We start from the raw sequence: 24,961 nt of genomic DNA on the forward strand, positions 1-24,961 counted from the left end.
GTGATGCTCTGTTATACAGTGTTTATTTGACAAAAATAATACAATATTTTGTTGAAAATTAAATGTTATATTTTAATTTTATTAAAGTATTAATGAGCAAATTTATTTCAGCACCAGTTTGATGATAAATTGAAATAAACTGCTGAAATGCAATTCAGTATCAGTAGTACTCATTCTCAAAAAAATTGTATCAGGACATCCATACCAAATACAATATAACATGTTACCAAAAATGACAACACATTTATCAGATAATTTTTTTATTACATTTATGGTGTCAATTATGTCAAAAATGACCTGCAGTGTATTAAAGACACAATTACTGCACTGTACCAGCCATATTAATGACATAGGATCCCCTGAAGCATTTCATTGGAGGATGGTTGGTGGAGTCACTGACCACACATTTCAATGGTGATCGGGATCACCAACGACAAGAAGCCAGCTGTCCTCACTCATTAATATGCATAAGCATCTGTATTCAGAGATGCCTCCATGGGTGGTAGACTCAAAATTGGGTCCTCAATGTATAGAAGAAAGATCAGCAAAGAGAGAAAGTAAGAACGATTTAGCCAAATGTGCTATAAATGTGGCATTGTCATCAGCTGCTCTTGTTGAAATACATAAATGTGGGTAGATTTTTTTCCATACATGTGAATTAAGAATGTCTATAGCTTGGTGAAATGTGAAAGGTAGGGTGGGCTCTTTGTGTTTAAGAAGCAAAGATTTCTTCTTTAATAATGTGTCACAACCTGCACAGGGTCTTTTTTCTCCCTAGTGGCTTCGAAATCAAAAGAGGCTAGGGAAAGTTCACCCAAAAATGAAAATTCTGTAATAGTTTACTTACACTCATGTTGGTCCTAACCCTTTATTTTCTCAATGCAACACAAAGGGAGATCAATGAATAACAGCCTCAGTTACCATTCACTTTCATTTTGTGGAATATTTATGTTCCATTACTTTTTATTTTTGGGTGAGCTATCTCTTTAAAATTCAAACAACCAAAGAGTGAAATAAGATTATATATCTACTTATATTAGCAGCAATAATTCTTCACTAAGCAATTCAACACAGTGTAATTTATTTCTCTGTGTGATATGTACTAAGTAAGACTCTCAGTGAGTCTCAGTGAGTCCAGGACTGCGTTTCCCAACAACGATCAATCTTAGCGGTTAACATTCGTTTGTAAAATTGCGTTTCCCAAAATGGCACTTAACATGAACATACAAGGATGCATCGCTGTCCATGTGACAGTACTGAAATGTGACCATATAGTGCTTAATTATTATTAGCGACATTGTAACTTAATTATATTTATGCATAACTTTACAATTTGTAATTTACCACACTAAAATGTTTTTTAAAAATGTCTTAATTATTCAACCTAATTAACTGCATATTTACATGTTTTTCTTTTTCCAATCATTTTGTGCTGAATTAACTTTTTATTTTACACAATCTGCTTCCATAATCAGGTGTGCATTTGTATTATTTAGTTTTCACAAAACTTCCTGGATTAGGGAGGACAGTGGAGGCCCTGGGTATGATCCTGCTAATTAAAAGGATTCTTTGAATATTTGTTATCGTGGATCGCAAAATAAGGAGACGTTTGGAACGTGCGGTTTAGGGACATTCACCAATAAAGTAGAGGTCTGCTCTTTACTCCCAAAAGTGATAACGGTGACATAAATGCTGCATGTACGGTGCCACACAACTTGTAGTGCTGGTGAGAGAGCCTTTGGGTGTCAGAGAGGAAGAGGAGATGAGGATAAAAGTGTCTGCCAAATGAATAAATGTAAATGTAGGACGAAGAGCAAATATATACGGACGATTTTCATGCACGGCAGCAAGTTAATGAAATTTTTCTTTTCTTTCTAATATAAATTTATACAGTTGTCTGCATAAATCATGCCACAACTTTGTTGTTACCAACTTGTCCAACTAATCCACACAAATAACTTTATTTGCTTACTAATTTTTCTATTCATCCATTTAGACTATCTATTTTATGTATTTCATTATTATAATTTTAATAATAATAATTATTATTATTATAATTATTATTATACCTGTCTTTTAAAATATAAACTAATAAAACACATATATCCTGATATTAAAGTCTCAGCATAACGTGCAAATTGGTATTTAAATAGTATAAAGTGTAATTTTGCATTTGTCCTGCAAGTGCCTGCGTAAGTCTGTGTCCTTACGATGCCCTTAGCAGTGTACAATTACTCCAGAGCACTTGTTAATCTACAAGCATTTTTAAGTACTGCTTTTGGGTAATGGGCCGCAAAACTAAAATGAATTGTAAGTTGGATTCTACGATCTACTTAGTTTTACAATGTTTTTGGGAAATGAGGCTTAGGTCAGTACAGCTGCAATAACGCCTATAAGCTTTGACTGGGTGATGTATATACTGAGCTGCACTGGTTGCCCCTGGTCACTCTGCACTAATGAAACCAATAGAGCTGACAATAAATGCTGTATTAGCACACAAACACACAAACAAGTAAACAGCAAGGCAGGCCTTCCTCACATTTCTCTTAACCTGCCAACCATTAGTCTAACCACCGCTTACTTCTTTTATTCACCAATATCATTAAGTGGGAGGAGATGCAGTTGTTTTTATTGATCAATGCCCCAAGGTGGAAACTCAGGTATGAAAAACATCCTCTTGACTTTATCAGTATGTTACCATTGTCAGCAACACCATTACCTCTGTAGAAATGTACCATGATTTGTCAGTATTGAAAACTGGTAGAATCTTCCGAACCCAAAATCAAAAGAATGAAATAAGAAATTACAATTTACTTAAAGTGAAATGAAGCCTGTTTTCAGGACCGTTAGGATTTTTTACATTTGAAATATGAAACAGTTAGACCTCTTAAATCTTCTTGTTGTGAACTGTTGGGTGTTCCAACATCCAGATACAAAACAAAAAGTGATAGAGCATTTATACTGAAGGCCCCACGATTATGAAACTGCCTGCCTGGGGATATTATATCTGCTGAATATGTGTTTGTTTTCATGTCTCGGTTAAAAACTCATTTGTTTAACTTGCTTTTACTACTTTGTCATTTTTTGTTTTTACCTAATGTTTTACTGTGTGTGTTTTGATTATATTTTTTGTGAAGCACTTTGTGCTTGTTGTTTTTTTTGTTTTGTTTTTTCTCACCTTTTCTCCCCAATTTGGAATACCCAATTCCCAATGTGCTCCAAGTCCTCGTGGTGGAGTAGTGACTCGCCTCAATCCGGGTGGTTGAGGACGAATCTCAGTTGCCTCCGTGTCTGAGGCCGTCAATTCGCGCAACTTATCATGTGGCTTGTTGAGTGCGTTACCTTGGAGACATAGTGCGTGTGGAGGCTTCAAGCTACACTCTGCACCATCCACACACAACTCACTATGCGCTCCACCAAGAGCGAGAACCACATTATAGCGACCTTGAGGAGGTTACCCCATGTGACTCTAGCCCTCCCTAGAAACCAGGCCAATTTTGTTACTTAGGAGACCTGGCTGGAGTCACTCAGCATGCACTGGATTCGGACTTGCTACTCCAGTGTTTGTAGTCAGCATCTTTACTTGCCAAGCTACTATTTTGTGAAGCACTTTGTCTTAAATTGTCAAAAGGTGCTATATAACTAAAGTTATTATTATTATTATTATATGATCCCTTGAAGAATGCAGTTTGGTTATTCAGAATCATTTTTATTAAAGGGGTCATGACATGGTTTTTTTTATTGTATTATTATGTTCCCTTAGGTGCAATTATAGTATTAATATATTTTTTTTTAAGAAAAACTTTTAAAATCTAGTGATTTATGACCTTTTCCCACCCTGTTTCTCATCCTCTGATTCAAACAGTCTGTTTTGGGGGCGTTTTCCATTTAAGACTTCAGTGTTAACGCCCACTGTTATGATTGGCTAACGTCAGTGCCTATGTATCAATTATTGACGCTCCCAGCCAGAACAATATGCAAGTAAACTAAGTAAAAACACTGTGATTATTCATAATGAATGAAATTGCGCTTTAAAAAGTAGTTTAAAGTTTAAAATAGATTACTTACAGTTTAGCGTCGTCGTTGTTCCCAGAATAGTCGACACGGACTTATCTTTGAGCAACAGTTTTCTGGCAAAGCCAGCATCATATTGAGATTTGTTCTCAAAACAGTCATCCTTAAAATGTACAGAACAAGCGCTTAAGTTAACACTGCCGTGACTGGGTCAGATCCACAAAAAATAAACTACATCCATTTTTCCCTGACGTCTGGATCTTTCGGCAGCTTATTCAGAGGTTTTGTTTGACCACAGCCAGGAACAGCACATCTGTGTGGCATCGTAATTTTCCTGTGCACAAGTAGTCTCTGTCAGAGCTCGCTGTCCATCTACTGAACACTTGTGAGGCGACGGCGATACTGAAATGAGCGTAGTTGTCTTTGCGCTTAAATCGTAGTTATCTTGTGCTGGAGGCGGTCATATGCAAACGCTGTTACGTCACTTCTAACCGACACGTCACTTCTAACCATGAATCCAGAACGAGCTGTATTTTGAGCTTGATTAAATAAATGATTCGTTTAGAATGGGGAGGACGTCTTAAAATATTAAACTTGCAGGACGTTTTAATGATACAAAGACCTCTTATATACCAAAAGATCAAGGCAAATTTGGTTTCTCATGTCATGACCCCTTTAAACAATTTTTATTTGACAACTAAGCACATCCATCTTCATTTATCATTACCAATTGTCATTATTGTAATGCAACAAAATTAAGTATTATTTAAATTGTTAAGCATTTAAATATCATAGTAATATAATTTTTGTACAGTGTTTAATTTATTCTGATTTAAATAAAAAATATTTGTTGTACAGTACTTTTTACTGTTAAGGGGTGCCACACTGGGCTTTAAGCATGCCAAAAAATATTTGGACAGCACAACACAGTCCAGGATATGATGTCACATATGAGGGATTCTGATTTTTAACAAATAAATACAAAATAATATTACAAAATAAAAATCACGTTCACCTTCCTGCAACAATAAAAACATGCAGCTTAGAAATATGTATTCTTTGAATTGAGCCAAGAGGTCAGTGTGTGACGCTTCGATTTTCTATTGGTCACACATCTTCTTGTCATCCAGAATGGCAGGTCAAAGTTCACCAAACTTGATCTTTTTTTTTCCCCCTTTTTCACCCAATTTGGAATGCCCAATTACCAATGCACTTTTAAGGTCTCATGGTGGCGTAGTGACTCGCCTTAATCCGGGTGGTGGAGGTTACCCCATGTGACTCTACACTTCCTAGCAACCGGGCCAATTTGGTTGCTTTGGAGACCTGGCTGGAGTCATTCAGCATGCCCTGGGATTCTAGTGAACTAGTGAACTCCAGAAGTGGTAGCCAGCATCTTTACCACTGAGCTACTCAGGCCCAAAACTTGAACTTTTTTATGCAGCGAACGCTTTTTTACACAGGCGTCTCCTGCATCCGTATGCGTTTGAATGAGAGCAAATGGAGCACGTATTGTTGTGTGACTTGGTAAAAAAGAATGACTGTATTACATCCATCTATCTATTATGTTTATCTTGTAGAAATGGAAAAGAATGAGGATTTTATCACATAGGTTTCTCTGATGTGGCATTTTGTATTAGAAAATACACTACCAGCATGCATTAGGAATTCACTTCTCAGGGGCAGAGTCAGTGTAATCTTATTTTGTGTGTGTGTGTGTGTATGTGTGTGTGTGTGTGTGTGTGTGTGTGTGCTGGGTTGATGACAGAGTTGAAGTATATACAGTAGCTGATCTGACCACTGTGATCTGATAGGATTAAACCCTGTTCAGCTAGACTGTTTATGTGGATTTTCACCACAAACGTGTGTGTGTGCACACGAGTGTTTTTATTTGTATCTGGGCGTGTGTGTGCTGAATGTGTAAGGAGGATGGATACAAAGGCTCTGACATAGAGAAAGAGAAGAGATTGTTTTGCAAGCTACATGTTTATATTGAAAATTCACTTCTATTGTAAGTGCCTCACTGTAAGCTCGATTTATATATTTCTTTTTAAAGAAAAGGAAGGACAAGTCTTAATAATTTTTTGTGGTAATCAACATTAAGCCACAAATGCTGTCGATTGAGCTCAACTTGTATTGATCCTGGAATATTCCTTTAATTCTAAAGCATTACTGTATGTCAACACTTATTTGTGACTGATTTGTTTCTATTTTTATTTCTCATAAACAGGGGCGGATTATGACTAGCAAGGGCCCTGGGGCCAATTTTTTTATACCACACCATTATTATTCTTCCATCAAAAAGCCCTGCTAAGGCATCATTTAAGCCTTTAAAGTGTACAAAAATCCCCTAGACTACATAACATTGACAGAATATTTAGGCAAAGTCTTTCTAGCAAGTCAGTTCACTGTCAGCCGTCTTTGGAATGCTCTTGGGAGACAATTTCCAGTCATGCCCATTTAACTCCTATCTACTTGAATGGAGAAAGACCAAAATCTAAAAAACGGTTGGTCAAGATTAAGGTCAAAGAACATATTTCAAATCAGCAATAAAATCTAATAATACTGGTATCATAAAATGTACATAGTATTAGGCAAAATGCAATTTTCCCTGCTTGTAAATCTAATGTGCATGTGCATTCTAGGGTTGATTGACAGGTGATGCCTGTATCTAAAAGGTGATTGGCTCTTTTAACTGTAAGGTGGGACTTCCTTTCTACATCCGTTGACCATTGAGCATTTAGAGCTCCTTGTTTGAGCATTCATTTCTCCCATTAATTTTTATTGAATTGGCTCATCTCTGCTAAATAATCTCAGATTTTTTTAGATCAGAGTGTCTGGTTTGGATTGTTCATAATTTCAAATTTCAGCTGTCAACATTTATGCGCAAGCCCTTTAATCTGTTTTAAGATGCTCTTTCTTTCTTTCTTTCTTTCTTTCTTTCTTTCTTTCTTTCTTTCTTTCTTTCTTTTTCTTACTGTGAAACCTGTATAAAATTTCTAACTTCAAGCATTTCAAACTATTTTAAACTTTCAGAGGTTTTGTCAGACCAACATTATAGTGTTTCAACAAACTTTATGTGTCTAGTTTAATCAGTACTTTTGAATCACACAAAGTAAAATATAAATATTTTCTTTATCACATCCACCTAAGTTATTTTTGTAATGCAGGGCAAACACGCAGTTATAACAATGAATAGTACAATAAACGTTTTTGTTCGACAGCCCTTTTATACAAAGAATAAAGCTTAACCAAATAATGCCTACCATATGAAATAATAGTCCGAAAAGTCTATTTTTTAAACCTGATTAAACCTATTTTTCTATAAAATAATGCAATTTTAAGCACATGTTGCTTGAATTCAATAAATACTCAATTTGAAATATCAGTAACAATATAAACATTATTGTTAATTTGACTTTATAATAATAAATAAACTAATAATAATAATCTTGATCTCAATATTGACCAAAATAACCGTGATTATGATTTTTGCCATAATCAAGCAGCCCCATCAGTAGACCAATTTTATGATTATATCCCCCACAATGTCTATGGTGGTTACAGCCCTGTATCATTAGTACATAGTGGGTCTGTTCTAAAGCTTATTGAGCTTACTCCAGAGGTGACGATTTTAGGCATCATATGCACGCAATTGTGCGCTATTTGAATGAAACGTGCAGTTGCTACCTGGCTGTGAGGAATTTTTCAAATCGGTTTCTTATGAGTCTCCATTTCAGTTAGGATGCTGCCATAGAAAACTATGTAGAAAGGAGAATGTGAGGCAGCTCTATACATTTTGGAACAGACCCACAGTGTTGCTCTTAAATTGTGCAGGTGGAAAGGATGAGTTAAAGACCGAACAAGACACTGACACACACACACACAAACACACACACACTGATTTGGCATCTGGGCAATGAGGCGGAAAAAAAGCTAATTAGCCAAGCAGTCTTCTTAAACAACCGTCAATTAAATCAGTTGTACATGCAGATGCTGCTTCAGCCGGACCAGTGCCTGATTTGTGTAGCCTGTCTGTTCACTGGCACGAGCCGTTGTTCCCTCTCCCCCCTCACTTACTGGCTGTGTCCCAACCCAACTGAAGAGCTCTAAATATCTGGCCTTACACACACATACAGACACATACACAAAGAGTGGACATGTCTTCAACACGAATATCAATTGGATTGCAATTTAGTGTTAGCATTCTGGACGAGGCTGTTCATCAATACTGCTGCCTTAAACAATGGAACCACACTGTTCTTCAACACTGGGAATATGACAGGCTTTTTTACTCACTGCAGTGAAAGAAATATACAGATAGAAAGTAATTAGATAATAGCGCATTGGTGCATGGTCTTTAGAGTTTTGAAGGAAAGGAAGATAATTAATAGAATAGAGTGACAGCAGTATCCTGGGGTGTGACATACTAATACTTCATCTAAAACTATTTTATAGCATGGTGATTAAAATTTTGGAAAGCTTTAAAGAACCAGTCACAGCACCTATATACACTATATATTATTTGGAGGATACAGTACAGGAAGAGATACAGGGAAACACAGAGAGAGTGAGTTGGTGTGAAAGAGATAATGAAAGCCAGAGGGTGCCTTTTGGAGATATCATGGGAGTAAATTTGTGGCAGGTGTGTGAGCTGGACAATCACTGCTTGTGGTCTTTAATCTTGAGGCCAAAACTCCCTCCATTTGCACCTGTCTGCTCATTCACACATGTATAACTATTTGTGTTAGCACAAGGTCATGGATGGCATCTCTTTCCCAGCTCTCCTCTATGAAGTTTTAAAGCAGTGCCCCATATACCTGAGGGTCTCTAGAGAAAGAAGGAGCCCCTTATCATAAGTGCAAAATTGTTTGCCTCTTATCTGCTCTTTACTGACCTCTCATGTCCTCCAAGGCTCCTCAGAGCTCTCATGAACAATGACGTGTCAAAGTCAATTAGGACTTGATTGATTTTTTCACACCCCGTGTTTGACAGATTCACTTGTTCGCTTTTTCTCTCAGTGAATGATATCATTGTGGATGTAATTGAATGGAATGAAGCATTCTCAGGGTTTTGTGAAGGGGGGAAGGGGAAGGTCAATGAATAACCTTGAAATGGCCTTTTCTAAGTGTTGCCATTATCATCTACGACACTGTATCATGCTGTGTGGGCAAAGGGCGAGCACATGTGGCATTTCCGTATTGTGATTGTGTGCGATTTTGTATTTTTGGGTTTTTGTATATGTGCATTGGGGAAGGTGACATTGGTTTGGGCTTGATGTAAATGAATTGCTTTCATACATCTCCAGAGGAATCTTTTATTGCTCAGATGTTCTTATTTCATAGTTCAGAAGACTTAATGGAGTTCTTGTTTATGTTTCTATTTAGTGTCAGCTTTCTCTCAGATGTTTCTTCCTAAGTTCCTTGGAAAAATAAAAAGGAACAAATGAAATTTACTATAAAATGTGTATTGCATAAATTTGATTTTGGAAGAATTGAAATGTTTGAGTTCATATTGAAATCTCTGAATGTTGATTGCAGTTTTAGGTATTGTTCTCTTCTGAAACTCAACCAAACCTAACATATCTGAGATTACAGGGGTCATTTTTTATCTGGAGAAAATCTGAGAATCAGGTTTAAGCAAAAGTCTTTTTGAAATCTAATTTCTGTCAAGAAGAAACAAATGTTTATTAACTTAAAATAGAATGCGCAGATGCTATGTTTGTGTAATACAGTATGTTGCCATTTCTGTTTATATTTCATTACACTTAATATATGCTAATGTATCATGTGTTTGGGTACATTTGTTCCCATTTGTAATATGCATGCTGGTTTGTGTGTCTTACAGATACAGAATGCAGAAGGAGTTCATGTTCCTCTGAAACATCAGCTGCTGCGGGTCATCATGCGTGTGCTCCAGTATCGCATGCTGCTCACAGGTGAACACAGTGTCTGTGTGTGAGTGTGTTATCATGGTGTGTGAGTATATTGGTCTTAGTGTGTAAGATACAGGTTGTTCTTTTTAAACCTTGAGGGAAAGACTATGTAAAATTATTGATTTTCCAATGCATCTTTTGAACAATCTCGATATTGATTCGTAAATCCTTATATTGATATTTTACTCTATGCGGCAACCTTCTACAATCTAAACAAATCATTTGCACATGAAACTAAATTGTGCTATATGTGACTAATAATGTCTGTGATTAGCCACTGACTGTTCAGATTTCACTCATCAGTGATTGAGTAATATTGTGGAGAAATTCCTTTCACTGTTGAGAGTAAAAGTTTGGTTTGACTCCTTCCGTAATGTGTATCCAAAGACAAGTTCCAGACACTCCATTTGTAACTGAATAATGTCTCTTTTATTATCCTTTCTGTTCTTTACAACCAGTTGTTGATCATAAACAAGAGAAAATTAAACATTTAATTCTAATCACACTCTCGTTATGTTCACTCAACCTAAACACCACTCTTGTGAGATGCTGCTGCCATTCTTAAAGATACAGTACAGATTTAGGGCTTGTTCTACATATCAATGTAAATACTTTTAAATAGTTCAAATTATGCATGTAAACAGCAAACATGTAACTATATACTGTGTACACTCACTGAGTACTTTATTAGGAACATTATGATCCTAATAAAGTGTCAGAAGTGGTCTTCTGCTGTTGTAGCCAAAAGTTGTCTCTGCTGTTGTAGCCCATCCGCCTCAAGGATCAATGTGTTGTGCATTCTGAGATGCTATTCTGCTCACTACAGTTGTACAGAGTGGTTATCTGAGTTACCGCAGCCTTTGTCAGCTCAAACCAGTGTGGGCCATACCCCTTCTGTCACTCACTCGACGTTGTGTCGATTGTAGTGACACAAGGGGTCTCTTCTGAGAGCCCTGCATACCTCTGAACTTGAACGTGACAAAAGGCCAATGTCAAGTTGGCAGACAGAATTTGCATGCCCTGCCCCCGGACAAAGGGGTGTAAAGGGAGTGGGCGAGCGAATGCCAGACAGATTTTTTCTTCGGAGCCAAACGGTTGGGTGATCAGCAAGCTGTGTGACACGACTGCTTCACCCACCTCTGCAAGAGAGCTTTCTGTTGGATCTGACGGCGGATTCCAGCGGCTTTCTCCTCTCTGCATGCCGTGCAGACTCTGCCCCTGGGCGCTTCGACAGCAATTCTCTTATAAAAGAGTTGACTTCTCTGAAAGAGTTTATTCTCCTCTAAAAGAGTTTGATTCTGGTAAAAGAGCAACATACACAAGCGAGTGTTGAACGTCCATTTCAGGACGTGTCTTTTTAAAGATGCCCTTCCGCCGCGGTGTAGCTCCTGGATGTGGTCGATTTCGCGATGGCTGGCCAGGACAATCCGACATCAATGCGCGGCGAAAACGGCAGCACCTAACGAGCAGAGATTTCCACTCTGCTACTCAAGGACGCGATAAAGCCTGTCCCTCCAGCCGAGATGAAGAAGGGTTTCTACAGCCCTTACTTCATCATACCTAAAGAAAGACGGTGGGTTGCGGCCAATCTTGGACTTGCAAGTTCTCAACCGGACTTTACACAGACTCCCGTTCAAAATGCTCACGCAGAGGTGAATTCTAACCTGCGTTCGGCATCAAAATTGGTTTGCGGCGCATTCTGCCCCGACACCAACCTTTCTTACGGTTCGCGTTCGACGGCCAGGCATATCAGAACAAGGTCCTCCCCTTCGGCCTCTCCCTGTCCCCTCGCGTCTTCACCAAGGTCGCAGAAGCAGCCCTTGCCCCACTACGGGAAGTGAGTATCCGCATACTCCACTACCTCGACGAATGGCTCGTCCTAGCACACTCTCGAGAGTTAGTATGTGCCCACAGGGACCAGGTGCTTGCGCACCTCAGCCGCTTAGGGCTTCAGGTCAACTGAGAAAAAAAGCAAGCTCATAACCGTGTCCTCGGCTCCTCTGTGAAAACCTGTCTGGCATTCGCTCAGAATAACAGAGGTTATAACAGTAACCATGACGTTCTCTGTGGACCTCTCTCATCAATAAGGCTTTTTCATCTGCAGAAATGTTGCTCACTGGATTTTTTTTTGTTGGCACCATTCTGATTAAACTCTAGAGTCTGTGTGTGAAAATCGCTGGAGATCAGAAGTTACAGACATATTCAAACCAGCCATTCATGCCATGATCGAAATCACTGAGATCAAAATATTTCCCTATTATGATGGTTGATGTGAACATTAACTGAAGCTCCTGACCCGTATCTCCATGATTTTTTGCAGTGCATTTAAGCAACACGATTGGCTGATTAGATAATCACATCAATAAGTAGGAGTAAAGGTGTTCCTAATAAAGTGCTCATTGAGTGTATGTATGTATATATACTGTATATACAGTTTCAAGACATCATATTTATTTGTGGAATACATGGATTATAATTTTTTTTTAAAAAAGCTAAATTGTGACCCAATATGATAAAAAACCTAATGCTAAAATATAATTTGTAAAATGTATATTTTCGTAATATACATAGTTGGAAGGTCACCTGTATAATTAACAACATTAATTATGAGACAATTTCTTTCATATGTATGCAAAATGGACATTATAACTTAAATATCCCCATATGAATCAAAATATAATCGAAATTTGAATGGAAAGCTTGGGAATCAATTTCTGAAATCTGTATAAATACCCAGCACTACTTGAGGGTGTGTGTACGAGATGTGTACATAAAACATAAGACAGCCTATAAATTAGATGCACAGAGAATATGTCATGGTTCTGTTGTTCCATAATATGGTATCTTATTTTCCTTTCCATCTCTTTCTTTCCAGATTACTTAAATAACCTCTCCCCCGATTCGAAAGAGTATGAAGACACGCAAGGTATTGTTGTTTCCCCACTCACCTTTCATAAATAGCCTCCCTTTCTTACACACACACACACACACACACACACACACACACACACAATCAAACACAAGTGCACGTACACAATGATTTACCTTTAGCATTTTTCAACTGTGAAAACTCTAATTATGCTTGTGATTGTTACTTTTTATTAACAGCTGCCCTGGTAATCGTGTCAGAGGTTGCAGACCAGGTTAATGACAATCTAAAACATGGGGTGAGTTCTGTGTTTAAGAGAGTGACTTTAATTGTTCATGCACAATGAAAAAGGGGCTTGGAGAAATTGTCAACAAAGTGTCCCAAGTGTCCAGAAACAAAGAAAGCAGTGTGAAAAAGGCAGTCTAAATTAGTGAAACACAGAGGCATCCCCAAACACCACACACACATGTTGGTGCAGCTATCATTATGAGAACTCTCCATAGACATAATGCTTTTTATAATGCACAAACTATAGATTCTTTCCCCTAACCCTACCCCTAAACCTAATCCTCACAAAAAACTTTCTGCATTTTTACATTTTCAATAAAACGTTGTTTAGCAAATTGTTTTAGCGTTTTTTAAGCAAATTGAATTATGAGGACACTAAACCACATTTATAGCATAATACACCAGTCTGTAACCTAAAAAAAAAGTCCTTATAAACCACTTAAACCTGCCCACACACACACACATGCACACATACAGAATCCCTACCACTATTAATTTCTAAAAAGCTCTTCTATTTCCCTCTTCACTTTTTGAGTTTCAAAGGCAACCTGTGTGTGTAGTTTCGCGAGATCAAATGTACATCTGTGTTAATTCTATATTTCTTTCATATTGTTTTCTTATTCATTTACATGCATATATCTTTACTAATTTATTATGATTAGGAGCTTCTGCTCTTCCCTGCCTCTGTTTCTTTGCTGTTAGAAGAGATAAAAAGGCAAAGTGTTGACTGATTTTCAATATAAAAAATAAATCTGATATTTTGACAGAGAAACCAAATAGATCTAACAAACACAAAGAAAGACATTCCAATTGTCTAATTCTCTTTTGGTCTTCCGCTCTGTGTCCCTCCCTGTCTCTTATTCTCCCTTGAAATCACAGGAGAACTTGCTTCGATTGGTTCACATTGACTACAGCGTGAGAGGCAAAAGAGACCTTCTTCAACCAGGAAGGGTACACTCAGCTACATACTTTGGGGCTCTGTTCCAAAAACCTAGTGAGCTGCCTTCTGTCATTAGTGACTGAATTAGAATGCTCTGCATATGCAGCCACTCGCAATAAGAAATAAAAATTAAGCGCATGGGAGACTTGACTCCCTGTTTATTTCAATAAAGTTTGCCATTAGCATGTTGCTAAGCTAACAACACAATACTTTAATAAGCTTTAAAATATATCTCATTCACAAACAGTGGGTAAAATTGTTCACATTTAATCAGATTCAATTATTTTTATGAATAATTTTTTATATTAAATCAATTATCATTACTGTATTTACCTGTTTCATGTGACATCACTGAATGACCACGCCGCAAAGTTTGTGACCAAAATTCCATATTTCTTTATTGTGCTGCACTGAGAGATGCAGCAAAAGTCTGTGAAATTGTGTTTCTATTTATAACTCTTGAAAAGGTGATACTGCTGTTTAATTGTCAGAGTCAAAATGTATTTTTTTCTTTCAACAAATTTTTATCTTTTAAGTGACACGGCTGTAATATTGTGCTGGCATTGGCAATGACGAAGACATGAAGATGAAGAACCCAAGTGCAGTTTATTTACATATGTGAAATCCAAAACCCTAACTAGAGATGAACTAAACAAAAACAATATACATGAACATAAACTTGACTTAAAACTAGACTTCGCAAACAAGGTTACATTAACAATACTTGACAAGAGACAATAGCAAACATGAGGGCTTAAATACACAGAAATTGGGTGAAACAATAACAAGAAAACCAATAAACAGACAGAACTATAAACAAGATAACAAGACTAATAACCTTAAACCAATGACAAACTAGAACTGATAATGAGTAACAATAAACCAATGAAAACAAGACACATCAACATGGAGGGAAACATGAAATCACATGACAAGGGAACCAAGTGACATGAAACATAATACATGAACATCAAAATAAAAGACATGAAAACAAAACATGAACAAAAACACATCTAGACATGACAACGGCTTAATTTCGGCAAAGTCAAGTAGCGATGAAGGTGGAGAGCATGGTCTTTGCTCATTTATTTATCCAATTACCTATACATGTGTCTGTTATATTTATAACATAATCAATTCAGATACAATTAAACTGGAAATGCACATAGGACAATGCTTTTCATAACACCAAACTGTTTTAAATGTCATAACTGTAACACATTGTGTCCAGGGCTTTCGGTCTGTTGCTCCGGGGGAATCAGCCTGAGCACATAAGTGTCTTTTAATATCTCCAGAGCCTGAGGATTTAGAATTTTTGGACGTATTGTCTTCCTTGAACAGTTATGTATCAGGGTGAATCGAATCTCACCAGTTGATGGCACAAATAGTAATAATATTAGCAAAGTGCGCAGAGCTCACTTTTTGTTTTCCCTTTAAAAACACATCTTGATGCAACTGGATTCTGTTCCATTGGTTGCATTGCATCTTTAATACATCTTTACCTTTTTAACGTAAAACGGTTTTCGGTCTGAATGGCCCCTTAGAATTTTGGAACAGAGCCTGTATTTACACTCAATCCAAAGTTACAGTATGTATGTTTACTGTTGTTTTTACTGCCTGAAAAACCTGAAAGATTAGTAACTGTTAGTAGACATCAAAGGGTCAAATGAAAAAACACCCACACCCGTACCTCACTTGTACTTCTGTGTTTTTCAGGTTTTTGTCAAGGAGGGCACTCTGATGAAGGTCTCTCATAAAAGCCGGCAGCCCAGACACCTCTTCCTGGTATCTTGTCATGCTTCTCTTCTTTTTTCATCCCCTCAAACGGGTTGCTTCATGGCTGTTCGAAGCTCACCTGACTCTGATTGTGCCCTCTCTAAATAAATGTATATGAGAGTTAAAATAGTATTGATTAGACCATTTGGCAGACTGAGGCAATGACTCATCTTTCAGTTATAATCTATTTATATTCTTAGATTCATAATAACTGCACAGGTTTGATTTGATGCTTTGTTGCATTATGATATGTCAGAATTCAATGCAATCATAATATTAGCGATACATTTTTTACAGTCAGTTTTCTCTCAGGTCAAGTGCTGTCATAGTAGAGTATGTTTGAAGAGAATTTTACGGAGCACGTTAGTTAAAATGAGCTAAATTGTCATCGTTTCTTGCTTGCTTCCTGGGTTATACTGTAACACATCCAGTTTAATGACACAGACGTTTTAAGGTAAGTCTATCACCCCCTTGAGTACTGAGGTTTATGTTAACATATGTTAAATATGTACAATGGGACCAGATATTTGCAATGCATTGGCCAAGCATTCGTGTCTGCATTTGCATACTTGCATGGGGTATGTTTCTGGACTTATTTAGTTATTAGTTATTACTTCCAAAACAATCCTTTTAAAGTTCCTTGGCAGTAAGCAAGCTTGGATACATGTGTCTTAAGTGTATGTGTGACTGAATTGCTCCAGACACTGCAGTCTATATAGCTGTACAACAAGGCCACTCCCAGCCCTCTCTTTGCTGCTCTTGTTTTCGAGGGTCCTACTTCCCCTCAGGATGTCTGCTGTAGGTCATTGTATGGCAACTTCCTGTGCACGGACTGTACTGACACACTGAGGACTAGGCCTAGAGTACAACAGATTAACAGCACTGAGGGACTACATCTGAAAAGCAACACTAAAACATTTGACTGAACGGATGATTCAGTTGTGTCATCGCTGAAGTAACACTTAGTTATTTTTCACTCGAGTAGTATTTCTGAATACATGTGTCATGAGAATGTCATATCATGAGAAGAAAGAAGTTTTCTTTCCTATGGGTATAGAAATAAATTGTTCTCTCTTGCAAACACATCTCTCTCTCTGCCTGTTTTATTGAATACTGCACATGAAAATAACGATGACTCCCTGGTAACGATGACTGCTTCATCAAGTGGCGCTGGACCCAATCCGCCGTAGGCCTCGGCAACCAGGAGATGAACTGTTCCATCACGACGAGGTTGATGACGTCATTGGCGTCGCCTTCCTCATCAGCTAGCACCCACCACTGTCAGGCTTCGCTGACCCATTGCAAGATGGCTTTCCTTAAGGCAGTGTAGCTGTTGGGCCGTGAATTGTGCCTCCTCGGACAGCAGCAGGAGATAGACTGCCCACTGTGTACGTGGCCATATCTAGGCTTTGGCTGTGTGTTCCACGGTCCAGGAATGCTTCCATGTCGTCCTGAGCCCCCATCTTGGCAACCATCACGTATGGGCCCACTGCTGCTGGGGCCGAAGTGGACGCCCCTTCCTAGGGTAACATGCTCCGCAATGCCCGCTGGCCCTCTGCTTGGGCCTGGAGGAGAGCCTCAAAACTCTGTGTCCACGGCACCCGTTTCTCCCCCAACCGCATTCACAGGATGAGCATATGTAAACGTATTCAGCGGGAGATGGTAATATAGGGCGTTTATATGAAGGACACTGCGGGATGGGGACGACACTAAAGGGGCGTTTCAAACTAAAGTAAGAAAATAAATATTTCACCAATCCCCCTTCCACAAGACTATTAGTGAAGTGTACATTCATACAGTAATGTCATATTCCCTTCATAGTGCCCATATCAACAGCTCTGTCCTTCAGAGGGAATAGGACATAGGGATGATCACTTTCCATTGGAATTTGAACACGTAGATGGTGTACAACAGTGAAACCGTCTGTGTAGCACATCATCATAGAGTATTACTGTTCCTCCCCGACTGACAAGGGCGCTGCAGATTGGTTTACCCCAGGGCCTTGCGGTACCTTAATACAGCCCTACGTGTACACAACAGTGATTTGCCTATAAAAAAATTATGTTTGAGTAAATGTATGGTTATGTTTAGGTTAAACGTTGAAAAAAATCTTAAAAACATTGTTCTCTCATTTATTTTTCTCTTTATTATTGTTCACGATTTCGCCATATTGTACTGTTATTAAAACTTATCATGAGGCCTGGTTGTTTTTATGGGTTTGGAATGACTTTAGGGTGAGTAAGTGATGTCAGAATTTTCATTTTTGGGCTAACTAACCCTTTAACTCTTACCATTATATGTCTACAGTAGTACTGTAAGAGTTGTGGTGCAGTTTTATTAGTGTCTTGTTTTTGTGGTTATATTAAACATGTCAAAGCCCTATGGAACTCATAGGTAGGACTTCTAAGTTGTTGTTTTTTCTCTCCAAGTTTTGTCACAGAGGTCCACTCTCCAGGGATACACACAATAGGAGAATTGTTAGCATTATAGTTAATGGCAGTACTGTTGTTTTTCATCACATTCTCAGCTGTTTCACAGTTGTTGAGGTTATTGTTGATGTTTTTGTTGTCTCTGTCCTGCTTCCTCCACCCAAAAACTTTCTCAGTGTTTCGGAATGAATTCCTGGACCCTGCCTGTGAACTGCGGATGTTTGGGGCACACACATTGCATGTCTGATTATGTCACCACTTTTGTTTGGAGCTATATCTGTCGAGCAAACACAATGGTTTGAAGTGTGTGGCTAGCCTGTTTGTGGGCGTGAGTTTGTGTTCTTAGCACATCACTACATCATTGTCAGTACTGGAGCAAAGAAAATAACCCATACGCTGTTTTTATCAAGCACACCCCACTATATATAACATGTGAATGGCTTTCTTGAGAATTGGACTGTACATTCTAAGTTCGGGTGTATTGAGATGGACAGGAATAGAAAAGATTGGGGTGAAAGCTATTTAAAGCCTTTTCCCCCCTCTTGTGGTGGTCATAAACATTACTGAAAAGGACATAACATACATTACATTATACTGATGAATCTAGAAGTTAATTAAAGTGGTAAGCCACAAGAGCTCATAGTCTATAGTGATTTAATCTTGGGCAAGTGTGTTCTGAGACCAACAGTAGCAACTTTGTGCATTAATACTGTATATACACTACATATTACACTTGTTTATTTAGAATTGTGCATAATTACTGCACATAGATCTCATTTGAGTATGTGTGTTTGTGTTTCAGATGAATGACGTAATGCTGTACACATACCCACAGCAGGATGGCAAATACCGATTGAAGAACACACTCACTCTAAGTGGGATGAAGGTAAAACAGTAGTGCCAAGTCTCAGGTGATCAAATGTAGTTAGCACGGTTGGTTGTTTCTTTTAGATTTGGTGTGTTTGATATTGTATTATCATAAACCCGTGTGCTGAACTGTGTTTTGGACTGAAATTGTTGCTGTGTTGCTGTGTATCTACAGGTCAGTAAACCTGTCATAGACAATGTGCTCAACACGCTCAGGATAGAAGTCAATGATGTTACCATCACCCTTTCAGCAAGGTAAAGGGAATTTCAATAAGGATTTGCATTGTACTAGTGTAAAATAGTCACTTTTTATGCACTCTATCTCTCTCTGTCTCTGATAGTTCTTTAGGAGAGCGAGAAGATTGGTTCCACACACTGAGCCGGGCTATAGCAGATCACGCCGCAGGTCTTAACACCTTCAGCTGTTCTAGTGAGGTGTGTTATTTTGCCTCTAGATGCATTTACTGTACGTATAACCATTTCCCTACAGTTTTAAGTTCAAAGATTAGTGTACAAAGATTTAATATAATACAGTTAAAGTTGAAGTGTGTAAATTCTGGGCCACTAGCAGCACCAAACGCAATTACAAGAATAATCACTGTTTTAAATCAGATTTAAAAATTCCAATATCTACCATTGGTCATACAAACGGATAATTCCACCACAAACTCATGCCATTGTTTGAGCAAATAGCTCACTTATAGTTGACTCTGCATATTAAGCTGGAATACAATAATAAATATTAGAAATTAAGGCTGTTAAACAATTTAATATGGATATGATATTTTGTGTCAAATGACATTACTGTTTTATGTGTTTGTTCACAGGCGAGAGAAAAATTGTGGATGTCTTTAGGAGAGGCTGCACCTGTGCTGGTTCCTGTATCACATGTGATGATGTGCATGAACTGCACATCTGATTTTAGCCTTACGCTGCGACGTCATCACTGCAATGCATGTGGAAAGGTACAACACTGCCACTAGTAGAATCATTTTTGATATTCTATTGTCAACAAACTATTACATCTTCAGAGATATACAATAGCAATATGTATAGATTTACATAGAAGTAATCAGAAGTAGGCTTTAGTGGCCCGAAAAAGTATTTGGACATTTGAGCCACACTTAAAAGTTTACAGTATAACATTGATGTATTTATATGTTTCGAAAGAAAATATAATATATTTAACATTTTATTTGAACAATCACCTGAGAAAATTATTATAACAATTTTGTTAGATTGCACAGTTTTCCATTATATTTGATAGAATTTTGAGTAAATGTTTTGTTCAGTAATTTCAGCAATTTTGCATTCATCTCATTCACTCAGTAAATTGTATTATATCATTAATATCAGCATTATATATATAGATACAAGCCCTCTCTTGATACTGGTATTAGTCTTTGAAAATTCCATATCAATCAACCACTAATCATTTTTACTCATCTCTACTTTCTTTCCATTCATTTTTATTATTCCTTTCATTCTTAGGTAGTGTGTCGTTCCTGCTCACGGAACAGGTATCCACTGAAGTATCTGAAGGACAGGATGGCTAAAGTGTGCGACCACTGCTATGCTGAGCTCAGAAAGAGAAGCAAGTCTGAGTGAAAACTATTTTATACAGATGTTAGAAACATTTTCCTGGAAACACACTTAATAGGAATACTTTAGGAAGTCTTCTGTTTTAAACTAAATTTAGGGTTATGAATGGTACAAAATTTTTTAATTTGGACTGTTCACTTTCATTGGATGCTGATTGTTGTGAACCAGGGTGCGAATTACATATTGACATTCAGGGGGTCTCCGTTTTTTTCCCTCTATGTGGGGGTTGGACGGACATGGACACTAGTAACAGATTTTGGAAACACAGGCAATAAAATATATTTATAAAGACGTTATATTATAATAATTATAACTATAATTTCATATATAATATAATATAAAATAAATTTTAAGGTATTTTTCCTTTAGACACAACTTGTGAATGAAGGAAAAGCAATGTTTTGGGAAATGGTAAAAATGATGCAGAAAAACATTTCATGCTGTTTTGGAGCAAAAAAATAAATAATGGAAAGATGACAGGTTTTGCACTTTTCTCCATACTCTTTGTGAACTTTCACACAATGTACACACTGAAATTTGAGACACTTTGTTAAAAACAGAAATTCTATCATTTTCGGGACACACTGTTTGTCTCGCACATGCACATGTGTTCGACAGCTTTATAAAATGTTGAGATGCTGCTGATTACAGTTGGTCTACTACTTTGCTGGTGATCACGTTTCATGCCCCTTGTAGGATTTTTGGATGATACTTTTCTTGTTGAGCTTCGATGATTATAAAATTCCACCATACAAAGAGTGCAAATTATGTGTTAAACATCCTGTGTGTATGAGTGAGCGTGAAAGAGAAAGAGAGAGAGAGAGGGAGAGAGAGAGACAAAGAGAGCAGCGCTGCTACTCCGATCTTGATCAGCTCCAAATCCGATCAGGATTTATAAAATCAAATCAAAGCAAACAAAATTAAACATTTTGATTTCACATTTAATAAATTCATTCATTACTATAGCAAAAAACATTTTAATTGCAAAATTGTATTGTAAAATCACATGATTTTAAACGAGACCCCCAAGAATACCCAAATTAGCTTCCAGGGGGTCTCCTGTTGCATTCAGTAGGTCTAAGTCCAACCCCCCCTTTTTGAAGCTATTATCTGTGACTTGTTCTCTGTACTGTTTATTTTCTCTTTCTCTACAAAGATCAACAAAAATTGCAAGTTCCATTTAAAAAAAATAAATAAATTAAATTTACTGCTGCCTGGGTAATGTCAGTGTTGATGTCTCTGTTTGCATGTAGGTGGTAATTTTCTTGGAACATGTGGGAGCACTAGTCCTCGCACACACCAGGGCAGCAGGCCTCTCTCTGCTGTGTTCCAAAGTCTACAGCCCCCTAGCCTATGGAGAAACAGAAAGAGCACATCACCTCTCACACAGGTACAGGCACTCACACACATACAGGGCCCTATTTTAAGAGCACACGAAATCATGTGCACAAGGCGCTAATCGAGTTAAGGGAAATTCTTCTCCGGCACCATCTCTATCCTATACAGTCCATTCCCTGTCAAGCACCAGCATTATAAACAAATACAGCACATTCATCAGAAGTTGGTAGTGTAAATGGTCTGTATGCAATGGATTAGAAGAATAGAAATATGGATTTACATTATTTTGGCCATTACCTGCATCCTTGTTAAACGGGACAAACTTCTTTTATACGCACAGAAAATGTGGTTCACATGCATGTAGGCTCTGTTAAGTTACTGAGAATGTAAGTATTATTAATCACAATCATCTATTCACACAACAAATCATGGCTACTATTAACAGTGATTGAATCGGCATGCACTTCACTTCTACTGGATGACATTGATTCATAACTATGCTTTCTATGTCTGGTACTTGTGCTTTGTCCTACCTTGACTCTGTCCATTCCTAAAATATAAATACACTTTATGTCTCTAAAAATGTATTCTTGTGTGCAGGTGTCTGTTGGTGTAGAAGGGTCCACTATGAGCGGCAGTCTGCAGAGACGCAAAAAAAGCAAAAGGAAGTGGAAGAGGCTGTGGTTCCTGCTCAAAGACAAGGTGCTCTACACCTTTAAAGCACGAGAGGTGAGGGGGCCCAGAGTCTCCCACACCAGCACTAGATTAAGCACACTCGCTTATACACACACACACCATAATGTAGAATACATTGCATTACTCCTATTGGTACCATACTGGGTAGGACATTCATGGAAATTTCTATAGTAAATGTAACATTTTCAAGAAATTGATATTTGAGAGTACGATCTCTATAAAAATATATATATTATATATGTGATTATATATACAGTATAATCACAAACGACTGGCAAAGTAATGGAAAATCTGTGGTGAAAAGGCTTGAAAATACCTGACCATAAAAAAATTAAGTTGTACAGTACTTCAGCTTATTTAACCCTTAAATGCATAGAAATTTTACCAAACATTCTTACAGTGCGTTCAGACCAGATGTGGCGAGAGCGTCAAAATTCGCTCTGGCTGCCATGCCAACAATACTATGGAAGATTCATGGACGCTCTGACGTGGTTGAAATTGGTGGCAAAGTTCATTCAGAATGCTTGGTTTTGTGAACTATATTTAAAGGGGCCGCAAAACATCTAGACATGTTGACCGGTATATTTTTTCCGACATATCACAAGTAGCGTATATACACATTAAATATTTTAATATATTATTATGTAATATTATATAAACCATAATATCCACTTCATCAACTCACCTGGCACACCAACAATTTCAGACACCTTTGTCCACGCATCATTTAAAAAAAAAAAAAAATATGTATATCCCTGTAAGCAAAAAGGGACAGAACATATATTATGGGAAAACCCACTACGGCAATAATTGGTTTCCCCTCCATTTTGTCTTCGGAACTAATGTTTGGTGGGAACCAAAGTTTACACTGTTGTGAAGCGGAGCACTTCTATATTCCAATAGGTTGCCACCGAACCGCGTCAAAGCTCATTACCATAAAGTTGCCCGCACTTGAACTTTCCTCTGACACCCACACCGCCCATTTGACGCTCTCGACGCCTCTGGTCTGAACGCACCATTACATATTGGGATCTTTAAAGACCCCGCACGTATATCTATCATGAATGGATCTATAAAATGCCTAGATAGTGTACAATTTTCTAAATATTTTCAAGACTGTTAGAAAATAATAGAGTAAAATATATTTTTACATATTTTGATGTTTTATTTTTCATATATCAAAAAGGAAAGCAACAAATCAGGACAAATCTAGAACAGGATTAATTACCTTCACACTGAAATTTCATGAGACGCAACTGGCTTTCAAACACTTAAGTTACACATAAGTATTTTGTCAGGCACTAAATAAATCCAAACATTATTTCAGTGGTACACACAAATGACAATAGTCATATTATACTGTTCATGTGTTACACTTGCTATAGTTTACTTCCATGTTGTTTCTGCATCAAATAACAATGTTAAATGTAACTCAAGTCAATCACTGAAACAGCAGCGCCACCATGAGTAACAAATAACATGTATAATATGAACGTGTACATGTATAGGGATACAGATAAATCAACATGGTTAATAATTCTTTGTTGCACAGAAAATAAACATGATATAGAGTAGTATATATTTGTATGAATATATTAATAATTTCTCTTGTAATAAAACAAATAAATAGATACCCTGTGATAGTAAACTTATATAGATATGAAATAATCATAATTTTTTTTGAATCTGGCACTCTTACATATCTAGGGTCTCTAATAACCTTATATACTTTTGGTACTTAAACCATTATAAACCAAAACATTTTTTTTTTTTACAATATTTATAAGAGAGATATTGAGGAATACTAAAGAGGTGTTGGCACAACTCAAAAAAATGGATGAGGTCCCGGGTGAAGGGTGAAACTTTTTTTTTTCACATTGGGATTGCCTTGTATTGTGCACATTTGATATCTCTCTTTTTTTTTTTTATTTAAATTTGTATTTATTTATTTATTTTTGTCTGCAGGATAAGGTGGCATCTGAAAGTCTTCCTCTTCAGGGTTTTACTGTAAAGCTGTCGGATCAATCAGAGGAAGAAGATACAGACAGTGTTTTCCAGCTTTACCATAAAAAAACCCTCTATTACACCTTCAGAGCAGATGACCAGCATACTGCTCGCAGGTATGACACACAAGCAGATGCACATGGAGCCATGCAAACACAACTCAGAACAAGGGCACATTTACAGCAGCATAGGGCTGTCTACTCACT

General features: G+C 37.5%; 1 protein-coding gene across 3 annotated transcripts in view; it reads left to right on the forward strand.

Annotated features, from left to right (window-relative positions):
* LOC127625650 (FYVE, RhoGEF and PH domain-containing protein 5-like) overlaps positions 1-24,961 on the forward strand; it is a 53,650-nt gene that overhangs the window by 25,071 nt on the left and 3,618 nt on the right. For 2 of the 3 annotated variants that reach the window (XM_052100955.1, XM_052100956.1), the window contains exons 8-20: positions 9,859-9,949; positions 12,822-12,872; positions 13,055-13,113; positions 13,983-14,054; positions 15,760-15,828; positions 19,051-19,134; positions 19,291-19,370; positions 19,457-19,550; positions 19,943-20,080; positions 20,607-20,709; positions 21,971-22,107; positions 22,656-22,784; positions 24,717-24,871. In XM_052100955.1, coding sequence (XP_051956915.1) covers positions 9,859-9,949; positions 12,822-12,872; positions 13,055-13,113; positions 13,983-14,054; positions 15,760-15,828; positions 19,051-19,134; positions 19,291-19,370; positions 19,457-19,550; positions 19,943-20,080; positions 20,607-20,709; positions 21,971-22,107; positions 22,656-22,784; positions 24,717-24,871 — 1,262 coding nt within the window. The remainder of the gene's footprint in view (positions 1-9,858; positions 9,950-12,821; positions 12,873-13,054; positions 13,114-13,982; positions 14,055-15,759; positions 15,829-19,050; positions 19,135-19,290; positions 19,371-19,456; positions 19,551-19,942; positions 20,081-20,606; positions 20,710-21,970; positions 22,108-22,655; positions 22,785-24,716; positions 24,872-24,961) is intronic. The other variant, XM_052100957.1, reaches the window with a different exon arrangement.

This window comes from Xyrauchen texanus, chromosome 32, assembly GCF_025860055.1.
Source record: "Xyrauchen texanus isolate HMW12.3.18 chromosome 32, RBS_HiC_50CHRs, whole genome shotgun sequence".
Classification (NCBI taxonomy): Eukaryota; Metazoa; Chordata; class Actinopteri; order Cypriniformes; family Catostomidae; genus Xyrauchen; species Xyrauchen texanus.